Source organism: Falco rusticolus, chromosome 3, assembly GCF_015220075.1.
Source record: "Falco rusticolus isolate bFalRus1 chromosome 3, bFalRus1.pri, whole genome shotgun sequence".
Lineage (NCBI taxonomy): Eukaryota > Metazoa > Chordata > Aves > Falconiformes > Falconidae > Falco > Falco rusticolus.
Genome location: NC_051189.1, coordinates 19809392 through 19830528, shown reverse-complemented (window position 1 = coordinate 19830528; position 21137 = coordinate 19809392). Strand labels below are relative to the sequence as shown.

The following is a 21137-nucleotide window of genomic DNA, read 5'->3' as shown; positions in this document are numbered from 1 at the left end:
AAAGCAGAATTCTTCCTCGTAGTGTGCAGTGTCTGCTTGCAGTCGCACAGCACTAAATCCGGATTAGATTGAGCCAAGTCAGCGGAGTCAGGCTGGATTTACACCCAAACCCTGCCAAGAACAGAGCCCTCTGCTCAGTTAACCCCTTCTGTGACATCTTTGAATGTGTTGCATTTATGTAGCACCTGTACCCCATACAGCAAACCACTGCAGGGACCCAAAGTACTGCAGCTGGGGAAGGACACGGGGTGGGGAGGTGGTGGACAAAAAACTTTGCCCACCTTCGGGTGCTGGACCCTCTGTGACTGAGGCTGGTGTGAGTGTCAGGTGAGAGCTGGACGCTGGCAAAAATCTCTGTTTCTTTTCCCCTTCTGTTCATGTCATGGATCAAGACCTGACCTTGTTTAAATCAAACAAAATACTTTTACTGTATAATAAAAATTCCATGTTTTAATACATCGCCATGCACAAATGAAGTCAAACAATGCAGAGTACAAAATTGTCAAATATACAAAATGATAAAGCAGATATCCAAAGCTTCCAGAGATCATGCCCAAAGATACCAAAAACTTGATATTGATTTTAATTTCGTCATTTAAAAGAATTCCTCCCTCCCACCCGGGTTTTATTTTTTGTCGAGTTTTGCAAACAGAAGGAATTAAAGAGTAAATATAAAAACTGTAGGGTGGAATTAACAGTGATGGCCACTTTGTATATTAAACATTAGATTGCATGATAATTTCTGTTTGGGGAAAAAAGCACTGCTGTACAGATGAACACCTTGGACACCTGGGGAAATGCAGTGTACATCAAACAAAAAGGCACACTTTTGTCTTATGCCACCTCATTTGCCTCAGTCTTTATAAAGTGCAGCCACAGACGACCAGGAATAACAGTGCACTGCTTTTTAACCATTAGAGTGCTGGCATTTTGATTTCAACCAAGTTAACATTAAAAGGCTTGGAGCATTTCCTTTGTGAGCATAAACCAGGACTGATTCCAAAGGCAGCTGGACTAGACACGATTTGCCAGCTTGAGGAGACTGGTTTGACCATACAGCATGGCCATGGGCTTGCACTCCGCCTTTCTGCACCAGATTTCCCAGGACCTTGATGACAGCCTCCCTCTCTCCCTGCAGCTCGCGCCCATCATCGGCTGCCAGTGCTGACACACCAGCGCAGCCTGGCATCTGGTTCTGTCTGTGGGCTACTGATTTGGGGACAACCTTTGGAGACAACTCATGTGCGGCTCTAATTCCAGCTGTCAGTTGTCTGCTCTCCTCAAGGTCAGGTTCAATCAACCTTAAATTCAACTCCCCGAAATGGAGGAGCCCAGATTTAGAGCACCCTTTGCTGGTTTATGCTGTGCAGAGCCAGGCAGGCATTACTCCCATGTTACCCCCACTTGTGAAAAAGAAATAATAATTGTGAGGCAGGTCCAGATAGCTACAGTCTTTACAAGAAACTGAAAGCAAAGCCCGGCACATCCCAAAGTATGTCCCTGACACTTTCATATTCTGCAATAATTGTGAGAAATTTAAAAATACGCCTCTTAGGCTCACCAGGCATCCCAGCAGCTTAGTGCAAGGAGTCTTTTCAGAGCATGCAGCGTTTTTTGGGGAAATGCCAGTCATTCCCATTGCCAGAACATCGCCCCGTGCAGTTTAGCTGTATTTTAGGGCAAGCCCAGCAGACAGCAGCAACCCCAGCCGGTGCCCTGAAACACAGGGTCCCATTCCGCAAGGCGCTGTGTCTCCTGTAACAGCTTCAAGAGAGCACTCAGCATGGCACAGGACACCAGGCTTCGCTTGCGGGTTAGCCCAGCACAGCCCCGTTCCTCCCCGTGGTCAGTGGCATTGGACTCAGGAGGAGAAGGCTGAGATCTGGCTGTCATGCTGAGAAGCTTTGCATAGGCTGGAAGCTCATGTCCCTCCGTGCTCTCTCCATTGCCGCTTAATCTGTTTTCTACCTTTCTCAGAAGAAGAGCAGCAAAGAAGCCTCTTGCATACAAGGGGTGCAGATGAAGCAGTAAGGACTCCGAACATTTCTTTATCTGCTCTGGTCTTGAGAGCAGAGCCTGGCTCAGTAGGGAAAACCTCTGTCTACATCTAAACCTGTGCTCTCAGTAAACAAAACCAACCAACCAACCAAGTCCCCGTAGCATCTGATGGGGCTGACTGTGTTTGCTTTTTTTTTTTTTTTTTCTCTCCTCTGTGCAGCTTCTTATTGCTTACATGCAGTTCTCCTGCAATATCGATCTCCCCGCTTTAAAAAACCCCTGTGTATCACTATTCAATTTGGTGACTTATGATATTAAAATAGATGAATTCAAGGCAAGTGCTTAATAGAAGTAACATGATTAGAGATGTAACAACAGCTACAGAGGATTTTTTTTTTCCTGAAAAAGTACTTAGATATATTTGGAATTAAAATCAGAAAGGAGCTTTTAATCTAATTCTCAGACTAAGCCTTGCCATGTTGCAATAATGCTGGCAAACCTGCTTTTACGGCAGCAGCAGACATTATACAGGCATCTGCAAGACCAGCTTCTTCTCCACCCAGCCTGACCCCAGATGTGCCTGTTAAGGACATCCAGAGCGAAAAGGTGTCCCAGCAGCGTGAGGACACTTGTAAGCCATCACGCACCGAAGCCAGTGACTCCGCAGAATTTATTTGACAGGCAGTGAGCATGTACCAATGTTCTTTAAACAATAAATCTAGACCAAACTCATTTTCTTAGGATTTCACACTGGATTAGAGCAAGAATCCCCAAAGATCTTTATCTTCTTAGCCACGGCTGTAGCTAGCTCCCTTCTTGTTTCAGCTTCTTGATGTTGATTCAATACCAATTTGCAGTAAGTATTACTTTTATAGTTTCTCTTGTTTGCGTGAACTGTTTACTCTTTGAACCGCGCATTCTAGCTGGTGCTGCTCCCCACCGCCCGGTGAGGCACGGCAGAAGGTGGCTCTGGCGGTTCACACTTGCCTCGCCCCTACCGACAAGCGGGTTTGTGACACCTGAATCAGGCGCCGAGCGGGCGCTCCTTTCTTTATTTCTAAGGTACCACGTTCAAAACAGCCAGCGGTAGGTAATAGGGCCCAGTCTTACAGCAACCCACTGCTGGGAGCGGCTGTCGCTACTCTGGGTAGGCCACTGAAGTCATTCCACTTCTAGGGCTTTATTAACCAGCTCCGGTGGGACTCATCACGATAGCAGGAACAGTCTGCTGTCTTTCAAGCAAGGAACTTGTGTACCGTTTTCAGCTGCGCAGCTGTACAATATAACTCTCAATCGGCAACACAGCTTCTCTGCCCGTTGGTGAAGGCTGGAAAATCTGCTTCTTGCCAGCAACAGGCCACCTCCTTACTTAAGAGGCAAACCCACAGCTGTTATTCCTTGCTCCGACTACATATCCACTTGGCCCCATCATTTGAGTGCGGCATTTTGTCCCAGGCTGTTATTAAGGAAAGACAACAGACTTGCTCTGGATGTCCAAGGGTTTTTGTTCTTTCTTGTCCAGTTCTCTTCCTTTATTTACGTGCAGAACAACCTCACAACTGTGAGCAGACCTACGATGCTCACACCAAAGCACAGCTCTGTTCATACAAGCTGTTTAAATTAAGACCGTTTTGCGTGAAAAAGTGGATATAGGTTGCCCTGCCTTCCTATAATATCAGAAACTTTTAATAGATTGTTAATTTGTAAGTTTACATCTGATGATCTAGTCTAATCCTTGCATAACACACACCTAATAACTTCATCCAGTAATTGCCGCACTGAGCCTGGATTTCAGTTTGAGGTAGAGCTTATTGACTTAGAAAAATACTCTGCATACATTTAGAGACTTTATGTGATGGAGAACATGCCAGGTAACTAAGTAAGTTGTCTCCATGGGTAATTATCCTCCCTGTTGAGCATTTGCACTTAATTTCTAGCCTGAAATCAGTTTCCAACCAGTAGAGCACATCATTCCCTTTTCTTCTAAATAAAAGAGCTACCTGCCTTGAGACAGCACTCCCCTGCCCAGGTAGAAGATTGTAATTGCAGACGGAGATCAAGTCACCTCTTCAAATTGCCTCTGATAAATTAATAGCTTGAGCTTCATTAGTCTGACACTATAATAAGACCTGTTCTCCTGCCCTTGAATGACACTGGGAGCTATTGAAAATAATTTTTCCAAGTTGTCGATATCCTTTTTGAAAGACGGGCAGCAACCGAACAAACTGGAACAGCATCACTGTTGCCAGGTCCTACATCCCAGCTGGCAAGAGCATCTCTGGGGCTGATTTTGAATGGACTATTTATCACACCTTCACAGCCACTGTATTACTCCAGATGTACTCCCCATGCCTCTAAGTTGAACTTGCTGCCATCACTTCTGCATTCCTGACTTTGCCAAGGAACCTCCAGGTTACTCCCTACCACTGACCTGCTCCATATTATTATTTACCGTGCCCGTTTTTGTCATCTCTGGCTGTTGCCAACAGTATTTTTCTCTTTCCCTGGCAGGAATATTGAAAATAGAGCATACCTTGGGAGGAGCTCATTAGGAACAGTCTCCTTGATGATAAATTCATATTTACAGTTATTTTTTTGTCATCTAGGCTGTAATCAGTTTTAATCCACTTAATTTGGGTGATATTGATTTGCATTGTGCTATTTTGTTCTTTATCAAAATCAAATGTTCTATAGAAAGCTAAGTATAGTATGCCAGAATAGTTTCTTTTATCAACAAGCCTTTGATATCACAAAACATGAAAGCAAGTTTATTTGGCATGATACATTTCTATAAAAATCATTTGGAGGGTTTTATAAATTTTTAATTGCTTTAAGGATTGTGCCGCATCAATCTTTCCATGATTTTGCCTAAGAGTGATAGGAAGCTAATGAGCCTATAGCCTTCTGGGTGAAATCACTCATTCGTTTGAATTATTGGGGTTTTGATGTCATTTGAAGCTTTTTTTATGCTTTCTGGTTCTGAGGATTCCTAGGCAAGTTCTCTTTTGCTTTTGGATTCAGTTAATGGTTCTACAAATTTAGAAGTGTGTTTGGATAGTTGATGCTTAGTATTACCCGTAATTACTGATGGAGTAGGAGGTCTTACATTTTAATGTGCAATCTGATTCCCTCCTTCTACTGCTTTCACATACAAAACACGAATATTTGTTGGGTTTTGCACGTACTGTGAGTAATCGCTGTGCTGTGCCTGTGTAACATTAGACTTACCTACGCTACGACAGTATTTATTAGGATATATGTAAAGCCTTTGGTCTAACCAACCCTAACCTATTGGCCACTGAATTCCCATGTTTTTTGGCTTCCCTCGTTAAACAACTACTTCTCTTAATGCTGATTTATCCTCATGAGCCTGCCTAATCACCCATATGTTATGTTGGTGGGGTTTTTTGCATTCCAGGTAACTCTCCTGAATTTTACTGTAGGAGGTTGCAGGTAATGCTGGTAGTACTTTCCCCTCTACCCATCAGTTGTAATTATATTAGAGGACCTTTTCTTCTTAAATTAAAATCTTACTGACCACAGTCTATATATACGAGGGTCTATTGCGGCACAGTCCTGCAGCGGGGTCATTCAAGGAGACTCTGATGGCAGAGATGTTAATTGTCAAAAGGAGACCAATGTGAAAGATTCAGGGTTTTACTTTGCTCGCTCAAGACAATTTTGAATGACTGAGATCTTGTGGCTTTGTGGCAGGTGGAGGGAGGTTAGTTTTAGTGGTGACAAAAACCCCATTCCAGGCCTGGCTCCATGGCTGGGGCTAATCAACACATCACCAGAGACTTTGATGCAGCGGCACCAATGTAAGTCTGTCAGGGGTCTGGCCTGGGGTCTTTCAAAAATTCAGGGCAAAACAAAACCAGAATTTTGTAATTTTTAATGGTTTGATTTCCTCAGTGATGCTGCATCTGCTGTCAAGTGACAACACTTACCCTAAGGAGCAGACAGGGAGGGATGAAGTCACCGGTAGTTCATCACTATCCAGCTGGGTGGGCAAAATGAAAAAGCTCATGGAGCTTTGTCAAGCTCCCCTCCTGGAAGGCTGCATTTGCCTTAACAGAATAAATGGTGGGGTTTTCAAGCACAGAAATCCATGCAGATTAAAAAAAAAAACACAAGGAAAAAGCAGTGCAAAAGATGCTTTCAGCTGCAGCGTGTTTTCTGGGGTGAGCAATTCCTTCAGGTTTCTAGTGCAGGACTTCTCATGGGTTGAAGCACTTGGAATGGCTGAGCCTCTGTCAGCGTTTCTTAGTGGCGCCTGATACTACAGCCTTTCTTGACACAAAAAACCAGGCGAGCGTGGCAGCAGGGAGATGCACCGAGCAGGAGGAAGGCTGCAGGTCTGCACATGGGGAACAGTGTCCCGATAGCAATACTGTTTAGTTTCAGAGATAATAACTAGTGATCAATGTAATGGCAGCACTGGCCTTTCAGAATTTATCTATCTCCACAGGGCTGATAATTGCTGTTTTATGAAAACAGCATTAGTCTCCTACTCTTTTGCACCGAACTAATGGCTCTGAGCATATTTTAATTCACTTCCTTTGCTGGAATAAGTTATTCGCTCCCTTTCATGTTGACTTGGTCTTTGGCACTCTCAACATAAATGATTTATTGACTAGAGATAAAGCATTCTTTCCCCTGAACTGTTCCTGCGACCCAGGCAAAAGCGGATGTGCCTGCTATTAATAAGGTGTTCGGCATAAAAAATGCAATAGACTTGATTGTCTGCACTCAATAGCCTTTCCGAGAACACAGTACCTGCCCCCATTCATAATAACAAAAATCTCTCCCACATGTTTATTTATATTAAAAAGTTTTCAGAAGAATACACTGGGATCCAGATAGCCGTTCAGGAGATGGTAGAACAATTTCATAAATATCCCTGAGGAAGCATGGCCTACTTCGGGAGAATAACAGTGATTAAAAAATCCAAACACGATGAATAGTTAAATACAAGCCAAAAAGTACAGTTATTTCCTTATGGCTCCAGCAGACAGTTACACACGTGAGAAGTGTCACGGGGCTCAGGGGAACTATGTTTGCAGTTATCCACATGCACAGGCTGGCTGTAGGCTGGAGACCCACACCGGCTTCAAAGGAGGTTTGTCCGATAGGCACCTACAGCAGACTTCTCACCGAGTCTAGCTACACAAGGGTCTGGACTTGATTTTCACATTTCTCAGGGCTTATAACACTGCTTTTCTAGGTCAGTCGTAGCTAAAATCCTGGGAAGCTTTTAAAACAAACTGTTTTAACAGGAGAAGTGCACACATCTAAATTCATGCCCATATACTGGAAGATGTTCAAAACTAACATTGATACAAAAAAATGCTCCTAGTGGCTCTCTGCCTAACTCAACTTCTTCTTGTACGCCCTTTTAAGATAACACTCTCTGATAAACTCTTCTTTTATAATTCAAATTATTCCAGATTTTTTCACTGGGTAGTAAAATAAGACAATTCCTACTATAGAAGTATAGCATTCTCCTTCTTTTTAAAATAACTTACATCAAAGTGTGTGTGGGGTTAATTGCTGTACCAATGTGAAAATTGATGTCAGTTGCCAGAGCGCATTTTTAAAACCTGTAGCAGAAAGAGCTGTAAAATTTGCTGAAGCTTACAGTGGACCTGTGCCATCTGCATGGCCGGGTCTCTTGGTATCAGATTCCACCCTGCAATCCTAAGAAAATCTAAAAGTGCAAATGTTGCCATTGGCGAAGATTCTTATTTCTTAAGGAGAATTTTTACACCAACTAATTTAAAATTAGGGACCAGGGTTTTCAGAAAGAGAATGCAGAAGCTTACTGCTTTGTAATTCTTGGGAGCTTCATTTCAGAACCCATGGAAAGACCCAAACCATTAGAAATCACTAGCGACTTCTGAAAATCTTGGTCATCAGTAGAAATAATTTGCTTTTGGATAGAATACTGTAGAAGTGTCCAACATGCTGAATCTGAGATGGGTGGAGAGCTGAAACCTAAACCCATATCCATCTGAAAAAGAATTAAGCCCTAAAGATATTTATCTGTGTGTTGTACGGGCACCCTTGGTGGTTGACCTTCAATTCTATAGTAATGAACTGTATAATAGTTTTTTAAAAATTGTAACACAGGAGCTTCCTCTAAAAAGGTCCTTTTGACTTGATGTAGGTGTATGTTCTCTCACACACTGCATCTTCACACAGTATGGCATCTCATCCACAGTTTGGCTTAGATGCTAACAGCGACTCTACAGTACCTGTCTGTCAGGCTGGAGAGAGTAACTGTCTTTAAATACACGGAAAAAGCTACCTTTGATTTTAAAGAAAGAAGGAACAAAGAGGTAAGTCCCCCCCGGTATGTTGATGGCATCAGTTCATTATAAAGAGCATATCAAGAAGGTCCTGATGTGAGGGACAGACACTAATTCCACTGAGTCCCCATGGAAGAAACAGTACCACAGCCAGCTGTGATACAACCAGTGATGAGGCCAGCCATTCAGAGACTGAACAAAAAACAATGTTCAGGTTGAATGCAACAGTCTTGAGCCTGCTACTGTATGTTGAAAGGCTTATTGGAACCATTTGCTTATTCCCGGTTCCTACCAAAATACTTTTTTGGAAAGAAAGTGGAAAAAGTTAATGAAGAAGCCTGCCCTCTCCAAAGGGAGCGTCTTGCTCCTTAGAAGTATAGCCTTACACTTTACTTTGTTCAGACAGTTTGGTTTGGACTGTGATTCCCCAGCCCTGCCCAAAACATAAATGGTGCCCAGCATGAAGAACCTGAATTTTTCCAGTTTATTCTGGTTTTATCATAGACCGAACCCAGTGTCACACACATCTCTGAGAAAGGCTCTCTCCCTTGCCTCTCCCTTGCCGAGTAAGAAAACATATTGGCACACTAGAAACAAGAACCTTTGATATTTGGTGGATGAGAGGGATAGCAGACAGTGTCCTACAGTTCATTCAACCTACCCTGTTGTTGGCTACCTCTGTGACAGCTCTTCTCTAAGTCTCGATAAAAGAAGTCACATCTCTTCCACGTGCAAATCTATCTACACGATCTACTGTGAATCAGTGAAGGTATGCTTAGTAGTGGACTTCAGTTTGGATGCGGTCTCAGCCCAATACTGAAACGTATCCACAGTATTTTAAAAAAAGACCGTTATATATATATCTATATGGACTGTGCTAGTTCTGTGTGGAAAGCACATATGAAGTGCTGATATTGTTTAACAGAATGCCATTAGACTGCAAAACTAACATATACAAGACGTTTACATTCCTATTGGGGTGTAATATTGTGGACGTATCCACTGAGATTTGAGAATTGCTGTTTTTCCTAAAACATCATGCCATCTGCATACATAATAAAAGAGTCCAGTAGTTGCCATGCTAAAACAGGACTTCTAGTGAAGGGCATAGACAGTCCCCTAAAGGGAACTCAAAAGTTATGCACAGTGATGAAAACTGGAAGAAACTTTCCAGCTAAAGGTCTGTCAATGACCATTTTCAACAAATTAGCACTGGATATTATGCACCACGTTTTCACTCCACAGCAAACCAGGTCTTCCCAGAATGCATCATCTTGAGTGGGCTGATTTTACTTCAAGTTTGTCTTCAATCCTCCATGGTCACCTTCTGGCAGTGCCATTTATTATGGTTTTTTTTCACGAAGGAAAGTTTACTTTCATATCAAGTGGCAGGACAGCAGCTTTAGAGGCTGGAAATGTTTATGGAGAGCTCTCTGCCGGGGCTGTAAGAAACAAAACAGAAAACCAAAACCAGACAGTGAGTATAGAAGACCGCAAAGGATTTACCACATTTCAACTAAAATAAAAAAGAAAAAAAGGTCAGGTTTGAGCTAAATAAATGTATTTCTGCTGTAAAGACAAACTACTCATAGAATATACATTGTGAACCTGATACTTTTAAAATCAATTTCACTCATCAATCAAAACTTCAGTGCTTAATTTACTCCTTAGATACAGTACAGACCAGCAATCATTTGTATGATTTAACAACTCCTACTTTACTTTTATTGCCTCATGGGAAAGTGGTGCTTACTCTTCCTCTAGTCTGAGTCCCAGAGAGCAGGCTCTTTTGTTGGGTTGGGCTTGGAGTAACCACTGAAGGCTTGATCGTCAAATGCTGGGAAGGCTCCACCAAATGCCAAAGTAGGAACTGATGTTCCCTCACCACTTCTGCTGGCCAGCATGGCAAGAGTTGGCCATTGCTGCGTAGCAGATGTGAAAACAGCTCACCCACCTCCTCCCCTGCTTCAGACCCCATAAGATAATTAGGAGGTTGCAGAGAGTTTCTCTTTCCCTACTAGAAGCAATAAAGCACACCCAGTTTGGGTGGCTGCTACTCCTTGTCTGAAAGCCCTTGCAAAGCTGTAAGGTGATCACACCATAAAGGAGGAATACGTGGAGGTTACTTGGAACGTCTTCCCCCTCCACCCAAACTCTTCCTTGAGATGCACAGCAAAAGGACAAGAAGGTAACGGACACAAGATGCAACAAGAGACATGACAGCTAAATACGAGGAAAAAAAATTCTCCCTGGTGAGGGTGGTCACATTTTGGTAGAAGTTACCTGACCAGGCTGTGTGATGTCCACCCGCGGGGATATCCGCAACTCAACCGGACAAGGCCATGAACAACCTAACTTGTCCTTGCTTCAAGCACAGTTGAGCAGAAAGATCTCCAGAGGTCTCTTGCAACCTAAATTATGTTAACACTCTGCATGTTGTGATGGGGATTTGCTCCAGAGATGAATGCCCGCGTGGGGCTGCTCACACTGAAGGGCAGTTTTTGTTCAGCATGTAGCCACAAAAATGCACGTAAGCCCGTCACAGGCTTACGCTAGCCTCTGGAGCCAAGAAGCCATGCCGAGGCAAGTTCACCGTGTTATTTCAATGTGTTTGCACACAGCTTTGTTTATCACAGAGCCCTCACCCACCAGCAGTTTTACCGACCAGATCTGTGACCAGGGCAGTGCTGGGATGGGACTCGTTGTGATGGGCTTTGCACCCTTTCCAGCTGATGTCCTGCTTCTTGCATGAATGTGTGTGTCTGTATGTGTGGGAAGAGCTGGATTGTCGGCTTTTTTGGGCCAGATTCCAAATTGTGAAGTTAATGGGATGCTGATGCTGCCAAGGCAGCATTCGCATCAGCTGAAACTCAGGCTGGCAGTGGATTTCTGCTTTTCACCCCATCAAAATCATGCCTGGTGGGGTCTTCTCTGTGGGGTGCGGGATGACTGGCTCTGCCAAGCTGTCAGTTTGCCCATATTTGCCTCCCCCAGCCCTGAACTCTTGTAGCAATGGACATGAAAGTCTGATCGAGTGGGGAAAGGATGGGATGTTAAATCAGTAGGTGCTGGAAGAATGCTGAATAAGATTAAAAAAACCCACCACAACCTGCCATGAGCACTTTACCCCTCAGTGTGAATTGTCCTATGAAACAGGAAAAATAAAAAAAGTCTCCTTAACTATTTCCCTCCTTATGTAGGCATATTCATCTGATTATGGTGCTACTTTCGATTTCAGTTTTTACAGCTGCCTTGCTTTTATTCTCAACATTCTGTGGTGTGATGATCTCCCCACCACCTACCATCATCTACCACATGAGATACCCACATAAGCAGTGGCCTGAGAAAGATGCACATTTGGGACTCAGCAACTGTTTCATTCCGTGGGAGAACATGTGGGAATTTTTTGAGCCTTCAGTTGGTCTAGACAGATAATTGACCACATCCCCTGGGACAGAAAAGCAAGCAATGGTGACATTAAGCAGGTCTGAAGATAAAGGGGACATCTAGGGCAGGAGGTTTTAAACTTGGAGAGAGGCAAACTGATACCTCACCTCAAAAGTGTTTGATTGCAGGTGAACTGGAGGATATCTCCCATCTGTGTAGCAGCCACAGAGACAGGCCTGCCTCACGAAGGAGAAATAGGACTTTTTTTGAGGTTAAATAGTTCATCTGCTGCAAAGAAGGGAAAATTTGAAAGGCTCTCCCAAGCAATGGAAAATACCTTGCCTAGCCAACAGAGTTGCAGGACTACAATCAAATGGGTAAACTGGCTAATTATATCAGGTCTGGCCTCAGAACTGCACCCATGCTGAAACTCCCCTGACACCCGCATTGTCTCAGCCACAGGCTCGTACTCATGCTTCAGAAAAAAGCCTGTGAATGCGGAGAAATGGGGACTGATCCCACCCTGGGCTTTGTCCACACCGCAGAGGGAGCACAACCACTTTGAGCCATGCAGGGCACCTAGCAGAGCCAGTCTGGACACAACCAGCAACACTGGCCAAGGAAACACTAGCAATTCTGTTTGGCTCTGCATTTAGAGCAAGCAAACTGAAGCCTTAGTGGTCATCTAGCCCATTCCTTCTCTTCTCACTTTGCCTTTTGAGGACAGCATTTTAGAAGCATTTATTCTTCCTCATTACCTATATAATTTTTGGTGCCCAGCTGCAGACTCCTCTAAGGACCCTGATTTTCTGACCGTATGTACCCAGCTCTTTTGGAAAATAAGATCTTTTTAAAAGGTATCACAAATAAGCAGTTGTCTTTGAAAACCTTGCCTGAGACTGTAAGTTCTTGGAACAAAGACCGCCCTTTGCAGGGGGTTTGTACGCTTACCAACACAACGGCATGCAGATCTAATCTCACATGACATTTTCAAGAAGCTGCTGTAGAAAGACAACATTAATGTCAAAGCCAGAGATGCATTTCATTTTTTGAGTACCTGTGCTGTGTGGTTTTTTTTTCTAACTGGGAAAGGGACATATTTTTCACTCATTTTAAACACGTTAATTCAGCTCAACCTAGCAGTATTACCCATTTGTCACATTTTCATAATTGAGGGTTTCTGATAAAGAAAACAAGCATATATTAGCTTTGCTAGGTTTCTTCTCCTGGAACTGATTTTATACTATATTTCTAAGGTTAGGACATTTCAGAAGTGATTATTATGAAAAGTGCCTATTTCCAATATACATCTACCAACCGTTCCTTGGGAGTCTGGTGAAAAACTGCATTCAGCCACATTTATTAGTTATTTTCCTGTGTCAGAAAGGCCACAGACATCTCACTTCATGCTTTTCATGCCACTTGAGGCATTATAATAAGCTGTACATTATTGCAGACTTGCTGCATCTTGCTACTTGCTAATTAGAAATATCACTACCTTTGAAGAATTTTGTACACCGACAAAAGGAAACGGCTGGCCACCCATTCCTACATTTACCCTTTTCTTTATTGCACATTGAATTCTTATCACTGAGGTGTGAGAGCGTGACGTGTCTCTGTGAGGCTCATGGTAGTTAATGTAAAAACAAAACAACTGCTTGGGAAGCTGCTGATCCCGGTCAGTCACCATGGTGGAAGGTGGAAGGAGGATTAGCGGGGGCTGGGAAATGGTGCCACGGGGCGGCCTTGGCAGGGGCAGGAACCATTTGCCCCAGATCAGATGAGACTGAAATCGTACCAGAGTTTGGTTTCATTTTATCACAAAACCATCCCATTACTGTTCTGGGTGGAGAACAGCGGCAGTTCTCTTAACCTCTAGGTAAATGCAGCTATTGCTGCACATCCTTATTACCTAACAGGTCGCTGATAACCAAAGTCAACAGTGCCAGAGATCCAAGGTTACCTCAAACATCTGCACACTTGGAGCTAGCTGGAGCCAGCACGGAGGAGGTGGCAAAGCAATGCTCCCCAGCCTGCTCCGTCCACTTCCCAGTCACCTCCTCTGGTCAGAGCAGCCCCGGCTGGTGTAGGCAGCAAGTCAAACCTCAGGGCTGCACAGAGGCAACACCAGCTGCCTTGCTGCAAGTGTCACAGCCCGTGTTAAGCAGTGACACAATGATCAATGGACTGAACGCAATACTCAGTAGCCGAGAGAGAAAACAGAGATGTGGATGGGTTTTGATAAGACTGCCAATTTCGTTTTGATTCCCAACAAGTCGTGTCTTGGTCTGGCTCGCCAGATTCTCCCCTCATTACTAAGACCTGGTAGCTGATACAGAATTGAAGGTTATCTAATGTTTGTCCAACGCAGTGTCAATGTGGCAGAAATATACTGAGGGGGAAAGGAAGGAAGTCTCTTCTTTCTTTTGATTTTTGATTTTGCTTGCCAAGCAGGAAATCAAGACATTAGTTTTGGAGCAGCTTGACAGAAAAGGTGATCTATGAGTACAACATCTAAAGCATCAAACACAGTAATCCTAATCCCAAGTGCTCAGCATTCATTAATGAGGCCATGAAAATAATCACAAAAGCTGAAAATACATGGAATTAAAAATAAATGTTGCTTTTCCTTCACCCCTATTTTTTTAGGATACAGCTAGGGCATATTTGTCATGAACTGTGAAACACAATCATGAAACAACATTTTTTGTTCAAATGATCAGGGAAATTGATGTATCAACACAAGACTCGCGGAGCAGAATCTTTAAAACAAACAGCAGCTGACATCTGAACTGCTATTTCTGCGAGGATGAATTCAGGGTTTTTTTTTTTGAAACCACCACTTCTTCTGGACAACTTGCTCCTATAACCAACTACTCTTAATCCTCCTGGATATAGTTTTAATATCTGTTGATATCATCACCATATATACGCTACTGAACAAATATTCCCCTATGAAACCTGTGGAAGAGAATGACTTTCTAAGCAATAAACTCTTTGGCGTTATTTATGTACTGCCACACTGCTCACTCGGAGTGGCCTCAGGTCCACGCAAGGGCTTTGAGGCAGCAGCTGGCATACAGCTTGCGCACAGCCTGCTCGGGCACGGTGCTGTGCGTGGCGCTGCCTGGCGCAGTGTGAAAGCCCTAATAAGACATCAGGAGTATATGGGTATGCGGGATCCTGGCTCGCTGGCAGATTCGCTGCCTGCATCAACGGCAAATCTTGTCTCCAGGAAGGCTTCAGGGTGGCCTTCAAAAGGTGGTTTAGACGGGACGCTCAGGCCTTCAAGACAGATGATGAACATTCAACAAGGTCGGGCAGATCCTTTCCCCTATATTCTGACTCAAGAGAAAACTCACATCTTGCCTGTAATGCTGGGCTCTGTAGCCGGCATCAGGCAATTCTGAGATGAAACATTTCTGGGAGAATGGATGTCATGGCAGATGCTCTCAGCAGGTAACCTTCCGAAAAGCCAATTAGTCAGAGGTTATCGCAGCTGCTCTGCGGAACACAGTTGGTTCACACAGAATGGGTTGGAAATGTAGTTGTCCAAAATGTGTTTCACTAAGCTATTCAATGCCCTCAAATACTCAGATTAGCCAAGAGTCTCTTCATGAGTCACACACAGCTCCAGCTTCCCTACCAAAGCAAAACTCTCAGCAACTCGACTAGGTTAAACAAAATAAGGACATACATTGATTCAAGGCATTTTGGTTCCTTGCCCCTTCCTTCAAAAATCAGAGTTCATGGTGGACATCTCTCTAAGGGGCTTGAGCTCACACTACAGCCTTGTTCTGAAAAATATCTTAAAAGCCTTTTAGCATCTCCTGAGCTTGATTTTACAGTGTTAATCTGGAAACCTTAGAACAAAAACGTGTCCCAAGAAATTATGTCCTTTTTATGTCTGAGCCTAACCAGCATGTGAAAATTTCCCGAGCTTAAAAGTCTGGTTCAAAAATCAGCCAAAATACTGGGACAGACTCTTTTCTTTCAGTGTTCATTCCTCTCTTCTCAAGATGCTTCCTACACCCCAGCACCTACCTGCTGCTGCAAATATACAAAGAAAAAAGAAAAAAACACTTTTGCATTCAACAGATCACAATGATTTCCTTGAACTAACAAGCAGTTAAAATATTTTGAAAAAGTGCATGCAACCACTTCCTTAGTGTTTATAGCTTCTTTCAAAGACTTCTCTTGATCTGCTGCATGCTTACCCATCACTGTGAACAGTGAATTGGCTGTCCACCAGCATCTTCTCTAGAGACTCAAATTATAGCAAAGATTTAAAGGATTGTGATGCTAAGGAGTCTGATGGTCTCAGCTGAAAATGCGTATGAGATATTACTGACTTTATGCCTTATCACGCGCATCTCTCACTGCCTGCCTGTAATCAGTTCTTGATCTCACAAGTCCTTGTGGGCTGCTCTGCAGGAAGTGAAAAAGGTTGTCACATATGAATAGTCTTCCACAGTCTGTGGCTCTAAATAGCCATCTGCACCACATCGTGAGCCTTTGCATATCCATTGCTCTCATCTCGAGAGGCTGGGTTTTAATATGAAGCACCAGGAATGGTGCAAACCCAGTGAAATTGGAAAAGGTGTAGCCTTAAGTGGTATCTTCAGCATGCACATAAGGTGCTTAACCACATGGTCCCTGGTGGCCTGCAGTGGGTTGGTGGCTGCTCTGATCTCAACACCTTGCATTTCTTCTGCAGATTCTGCAGGACACTTTTGAGCCTTCCCATTCAGAAGTGTGCAGCAGATTTGGGAATTAGTTCTGTCCATTGCATCTTCCTATCACTTGCTTTAGGATCTTCAGTGAAATATGCATTAAGTTAAGAAACATAATCACATGAAACCAAAGATTTCACTAGAAAAATTGAAGTTTTATAGCAAAAGGGTTTGGAAACTCTCTGGAGCTACAACTCCCTCACTGTTTATGCAGAGCTTATGCAGGATTAATAGGTGGAACAAACTGTCCACCTTTAGGGAGATATTCACTGTGAGGTTCTCTGCAATGAAAGCTTCCATTCTGTGAAATGATTAACCAAGCGAAAGGGGAAAATTATACCTACTGAAACCACCTAAAAGACTGCACGCATGCATTTACCACAAAACAAAACAAAAACACATCATGAAGCCTACAAAATCAGCCCACCCAGCCCACCCTCCCACCCCCCACCCCCCAATTAGTTGAACAAGGCACTTTAGGTTAGCCTTTTGAAGGAATTAATTAATACATCCCTTTTACCCGTATTACGACATTGCGTTATCACTGTGTTTTTCCCAGGACCCTTGCACTGCTCTGAGCACCAGACAGACAGAACACAGAGAAAGGGGATCTCAGTGCCACTCAGTACTTGCTTTATCCCTGGAGTTCAGCATGTGCCCCACCACCTCATTTAATGCACAATGTCAAACCTCCACCTGGAAGATAACTGCTGCTATCCTCGTGGACACAGCGTCCAACCATTTCACCAAAAAAAAGTGCCTCAATTTCAAAATCCATCAGTGACAAGACATGCCTTATTTTAGGGTTACTAGTTAGGCACAAAGAGAGCTACAAGGTTGCACTGGTGCTGTCTGTCCAGCTCCTGGCTCCAGCACCAAGAGCTTCAGGCTGTCAGAGCTATGTGGGGCTCCTGAGTTAGGTGAAAACCCTATGGAGGAGAGATGGGGGTTTGAGGAATCCTCTGGAATATGTACTCTGGGCCTGGAAGCTGCAGCTCCAGGGAGGGGTACAAGCAGGACTCTAAAGATGGCAAAGTCTGGCTTTGATCATCTATGCAGACTTCTCAATATGCTTTTTGATGATGCCCTCTCCTCATCTGCCCCAAAGTCTGATTTTATCTGGAAAATGCTGCTTATTGATTGCTGAACCATCAATGTTACAGTCCAGCATGGCCCTCCACAGCCACTGGGTTGTCTAGGAAAAAAGCAGTCACCATTTTATCCTTATCAAACTGGCTGTGACCAGAACAAGGAACTCTTCCAGGAATTCTCATAAACGTCTACAGAAAAAGTATCATGGTGTATACACAACTACTGTTTTAAAAATCAAACCAAATCAAATCATAGGCCCCTGGTCAAATTATCCCAGCTGCAGGATGAAACTCACGGAGAGTGGTGCAGCGAGCGGAGGTCCTGTCTGAGGCACAGGTCCCTTCCACCTTGCAACTGATGCTGTGACAAGGCAGGCAGCAGAGAGTGCTTGACACTCTGCAAATCAAGCTTCATGCCTCTCTTTGGGCAGCTGGAAAACGAACTACAGAGATCAAAATGAGTTACCACCTTTGAAGAGCTCCCTAGGTGATTATTAAGACTGTATCTTGATGTATATCCACCAGAGACCCTAGCTAACAGTAATGCTGCCTCTGCAGAAGGCCTTAATAATGAAGGATGGGCTGGTTGTATCAAAGAGGTTCTTAAGTAAGGCATGAAGTCCAAGGCCTGAAATTATGTGGGCTATCTCGACCACAGAGCCAAGCAAAGAAGTCATTCATGAAAACATGACAGGTATGAAACAAAGAATATCTAGCTAGTGCTCAGAAGGCATGAGATGTTCAGTCATTCAGGGGTTTTTTTTTTGGAGTAATAATTAGCTCAGCAGAGGAACTCTCTGATCGGTTGCAAATTCTGCTTTGCCCCTTTCCTATTATCTTAGTTTGGAGGCTCTCCAAAGCACCTGCATATTTTTCTGTCTCTTTTTGCATTACGCACATTTTCCTGAAAATAGGATTGCACAGAAATGTATACAAATGGTTTCAGATCACAGTGGCTGTTCAGTGCCGTGGAGATGATGTGGCAGTCAGTTGCTGCGATCCCAAGTGAAATGTTGTGTGATGTCCCCCTTCACCCAAACCAAGTGGATTCTATGCTTTCTTTGCCCAGACCCCATGGACTCCAACAGCAACCACTAATGTGTCGCAGGTGGGTCCTGTGGGGCAGATTACAGGACCTGCTGGAGTCCTCCACACCGCCCCAGCTGCCTGCAGAACCAGTCTTCCTTCCGAGGGAAGCCCATACCTAGGAAGAAGGTACACTCCCCATCCTCACCCTCACACACAGTCATCACTGACCAGCTGGGCATCCAGCGCTCAGGGCTGGGACATGTTCTCAGGTGCCGCAGTGGAGGCATACCCAGTGTAAATCAAGGATGGGACCAATGTACTTAGTGGCAGAAAATAATTCAATACCAGGTAGAAACTGACCTTTAAAAGTCAGACAGAAGGGCATTGCCACACTTTAAACAGAGAGGTTCGGGGCTAATGACGTATTGGGAAAAATACATTAATTTATCATTTGGATTCTTTGCTTGCAGAACATACCAGTATGGACTGATGGATGCAAGAAAGTGAAATATGCAGCCCAGCAGCAACTCAGTGGTTAAGGTGAAGGCCTCATCTGCCATATCACAAACCGCTAGACTTGCCTTTGCTGTCTAGTGAAATAAATACATAATTGTTCTGCATGAAGTGGAGCAGCATAAAAAAAAGATATATAGCCTACCTCCTTCCCACCTGGAAGCTTATCTTTAAGGTTAGAGATGTAAATAAATAAGCTTGCATGTACTTCTGAGATGATTCAGTTGAACTTCTACAGGTAGCTTGATTAAAGTTAGCTGGGTATTTCCACGCAGAACTGCAGACTGCAACCCCAGACAAATGCAAATCACAGACAGAAGTGGAACAGGAGAATCCACCCCTGCCTGGGCTGAGCTATGAGAATATCTCATTGCTCGTATCTCCCTCCACAGAGTACAGCTCGCTTGGCTCTGAAGTTTACATGGTGGTTGCACAGACAAACTTATTTCACCCATCCTAGACAGGCAGGCAGCCTACAGTGGTCATCTGGGCTTCTTAACCAACCGTGGAGAAATACAGAGCCCTTAGAAGGGTGACCCACCTTCTTACTTGTCATATTGGATAAAAAACTCTTTGCCAGCTTCCTCTCTTCACTGATTATCAAGAAAGCTGAATGACGGGCTCGGAGTAGATATCCAGCAATTAAATGGCAAACAAGAGGTGACAGGAACTGAAACTTTACGCCTTATTTGATTGCTACAAATTCCAATTAGCATGTGAAATGTAGGTACCACAATGTTTAGGATTAGCATGTTTAATGCTTACATTTCTACTGATATCAAGAATGATATAGATTCCAGTGAGGGATAAGACCCTAAATTCCTTTGAGGCTTTGGATATTGGAATTTGACAAGGGAATTACACACTAAATAATCTTCTTAGAAATTCATACACACAACTGAGATAATGAGTTGCTTCCTGCAAACAATCCACAAAGTACTAAATTTTTTTAGAGGAATTATTTATTTAGCACTATTGGTATCATTTTGCAGCTGGATAATTTATTGTGTCCATGCTGCCAAACGGTTTCCATTTGCCACTGATTTGCTTTTAATTTCCACTTGCAGTATACAAATAAATGGACATCACAGTCAAGGAATTCACATGGGTAAGTAAAATAAGAGTAAACAAAAATAATGCTTTGTTTATTATTAAACACCTTTCATATTTCAGCTATGTAGGCAATTAGGTTGGTAGGAATTTGTAACTGGAGAAGTTCTACCATTTTATCTCAGGCCAAAGAGTTTATTGCAATTCATGCGCAGACAAACTTCTGTGCTTCAAAAATCAGGGGAAAATATCTAATGGGATGTGGTATTTCTCTTCCAGTGCCAGAAAAGTATGGATCCCAATTAAATTTTTGCTTCAAGGAAGGAAGGAAGGAAGAATTTCTGCCACTGGAGCATGAAACAGATTTTGGCTAGAAAGAAGATGGACAAGATTTTCAAAAAAACCCAAGTGATTTGCACACCAAAGTCTCATAAGAAGTCAACAAGACTTTGATTTCCAAGTTACCTGTGAAAATTTCCTCTGATGATTTCTACAAGTCTTTTAATAATTAGCCTAAACAAGTGCTGACACATCATTCGAAAGCAGATGTGGGGCTGCAACAAGTTCTGGTAACCCCTCAAGACATTTCTAAAGCCTCACCCACAAAAGATTTGAAACTTCTGGCATGTCCATATGTCTGAAATCTTCAGTCTGCATCATGCATTTGTCTATTCAGAATAATTAAGGGTATGCTTCCGTGAACACATTACTGCCAGGTAACTGGCGTCTGGATTTACAGCAGAACAGATGTTCTACTCTAACTGTCCACGTGTGTGCCCTTACCATGGTAAACGCAAGGCAGCTCGGTGCACGGTCATTGAAGAAGAGCATGCAACACACGCTCAGCATTCACACTCAATCTTCCAGTTGACTCACTGTAACTTGCTCAGGGAGCCACATCATCAGGTTTATTTTACAAGCCCAGCCACTATCACAGACTGCCCAAGAATAAACACATGCAGAACATCTTTTGCTAAGCCATTTTTTGCCCTCTTCACTGTCACCTCCAACCCACCCTTCAAGGA

General features: G+C 43.4%; 1 protein-coding gene across 2 annotated transcripts in view; it reads right to left on the bottom strand.

The window, feature by feature from the left end:
* Positions 1-430: 430 nt before the first annotated feature.
* The window catches only part of SAMD12 (sterile alpha motif domain containing 12), a 180487-nt gene continuing 159780 nt past the window's right edge, over positions 431-21137 (bottom strand). For both annotated transcript variants that reach the window (XM_037379508.1, XM_037379505.1), the window contains one exon: positions 431-9751. In XM_037379508.1, the coding sequence (XP_037235405.1) occupies positions 9729-9751 (23 nt within the window). In that variant the 3' untranslated portion in view covers positions 431-9728. The remainder of the gene's footprint in view (positions 9752-21137) is intronic.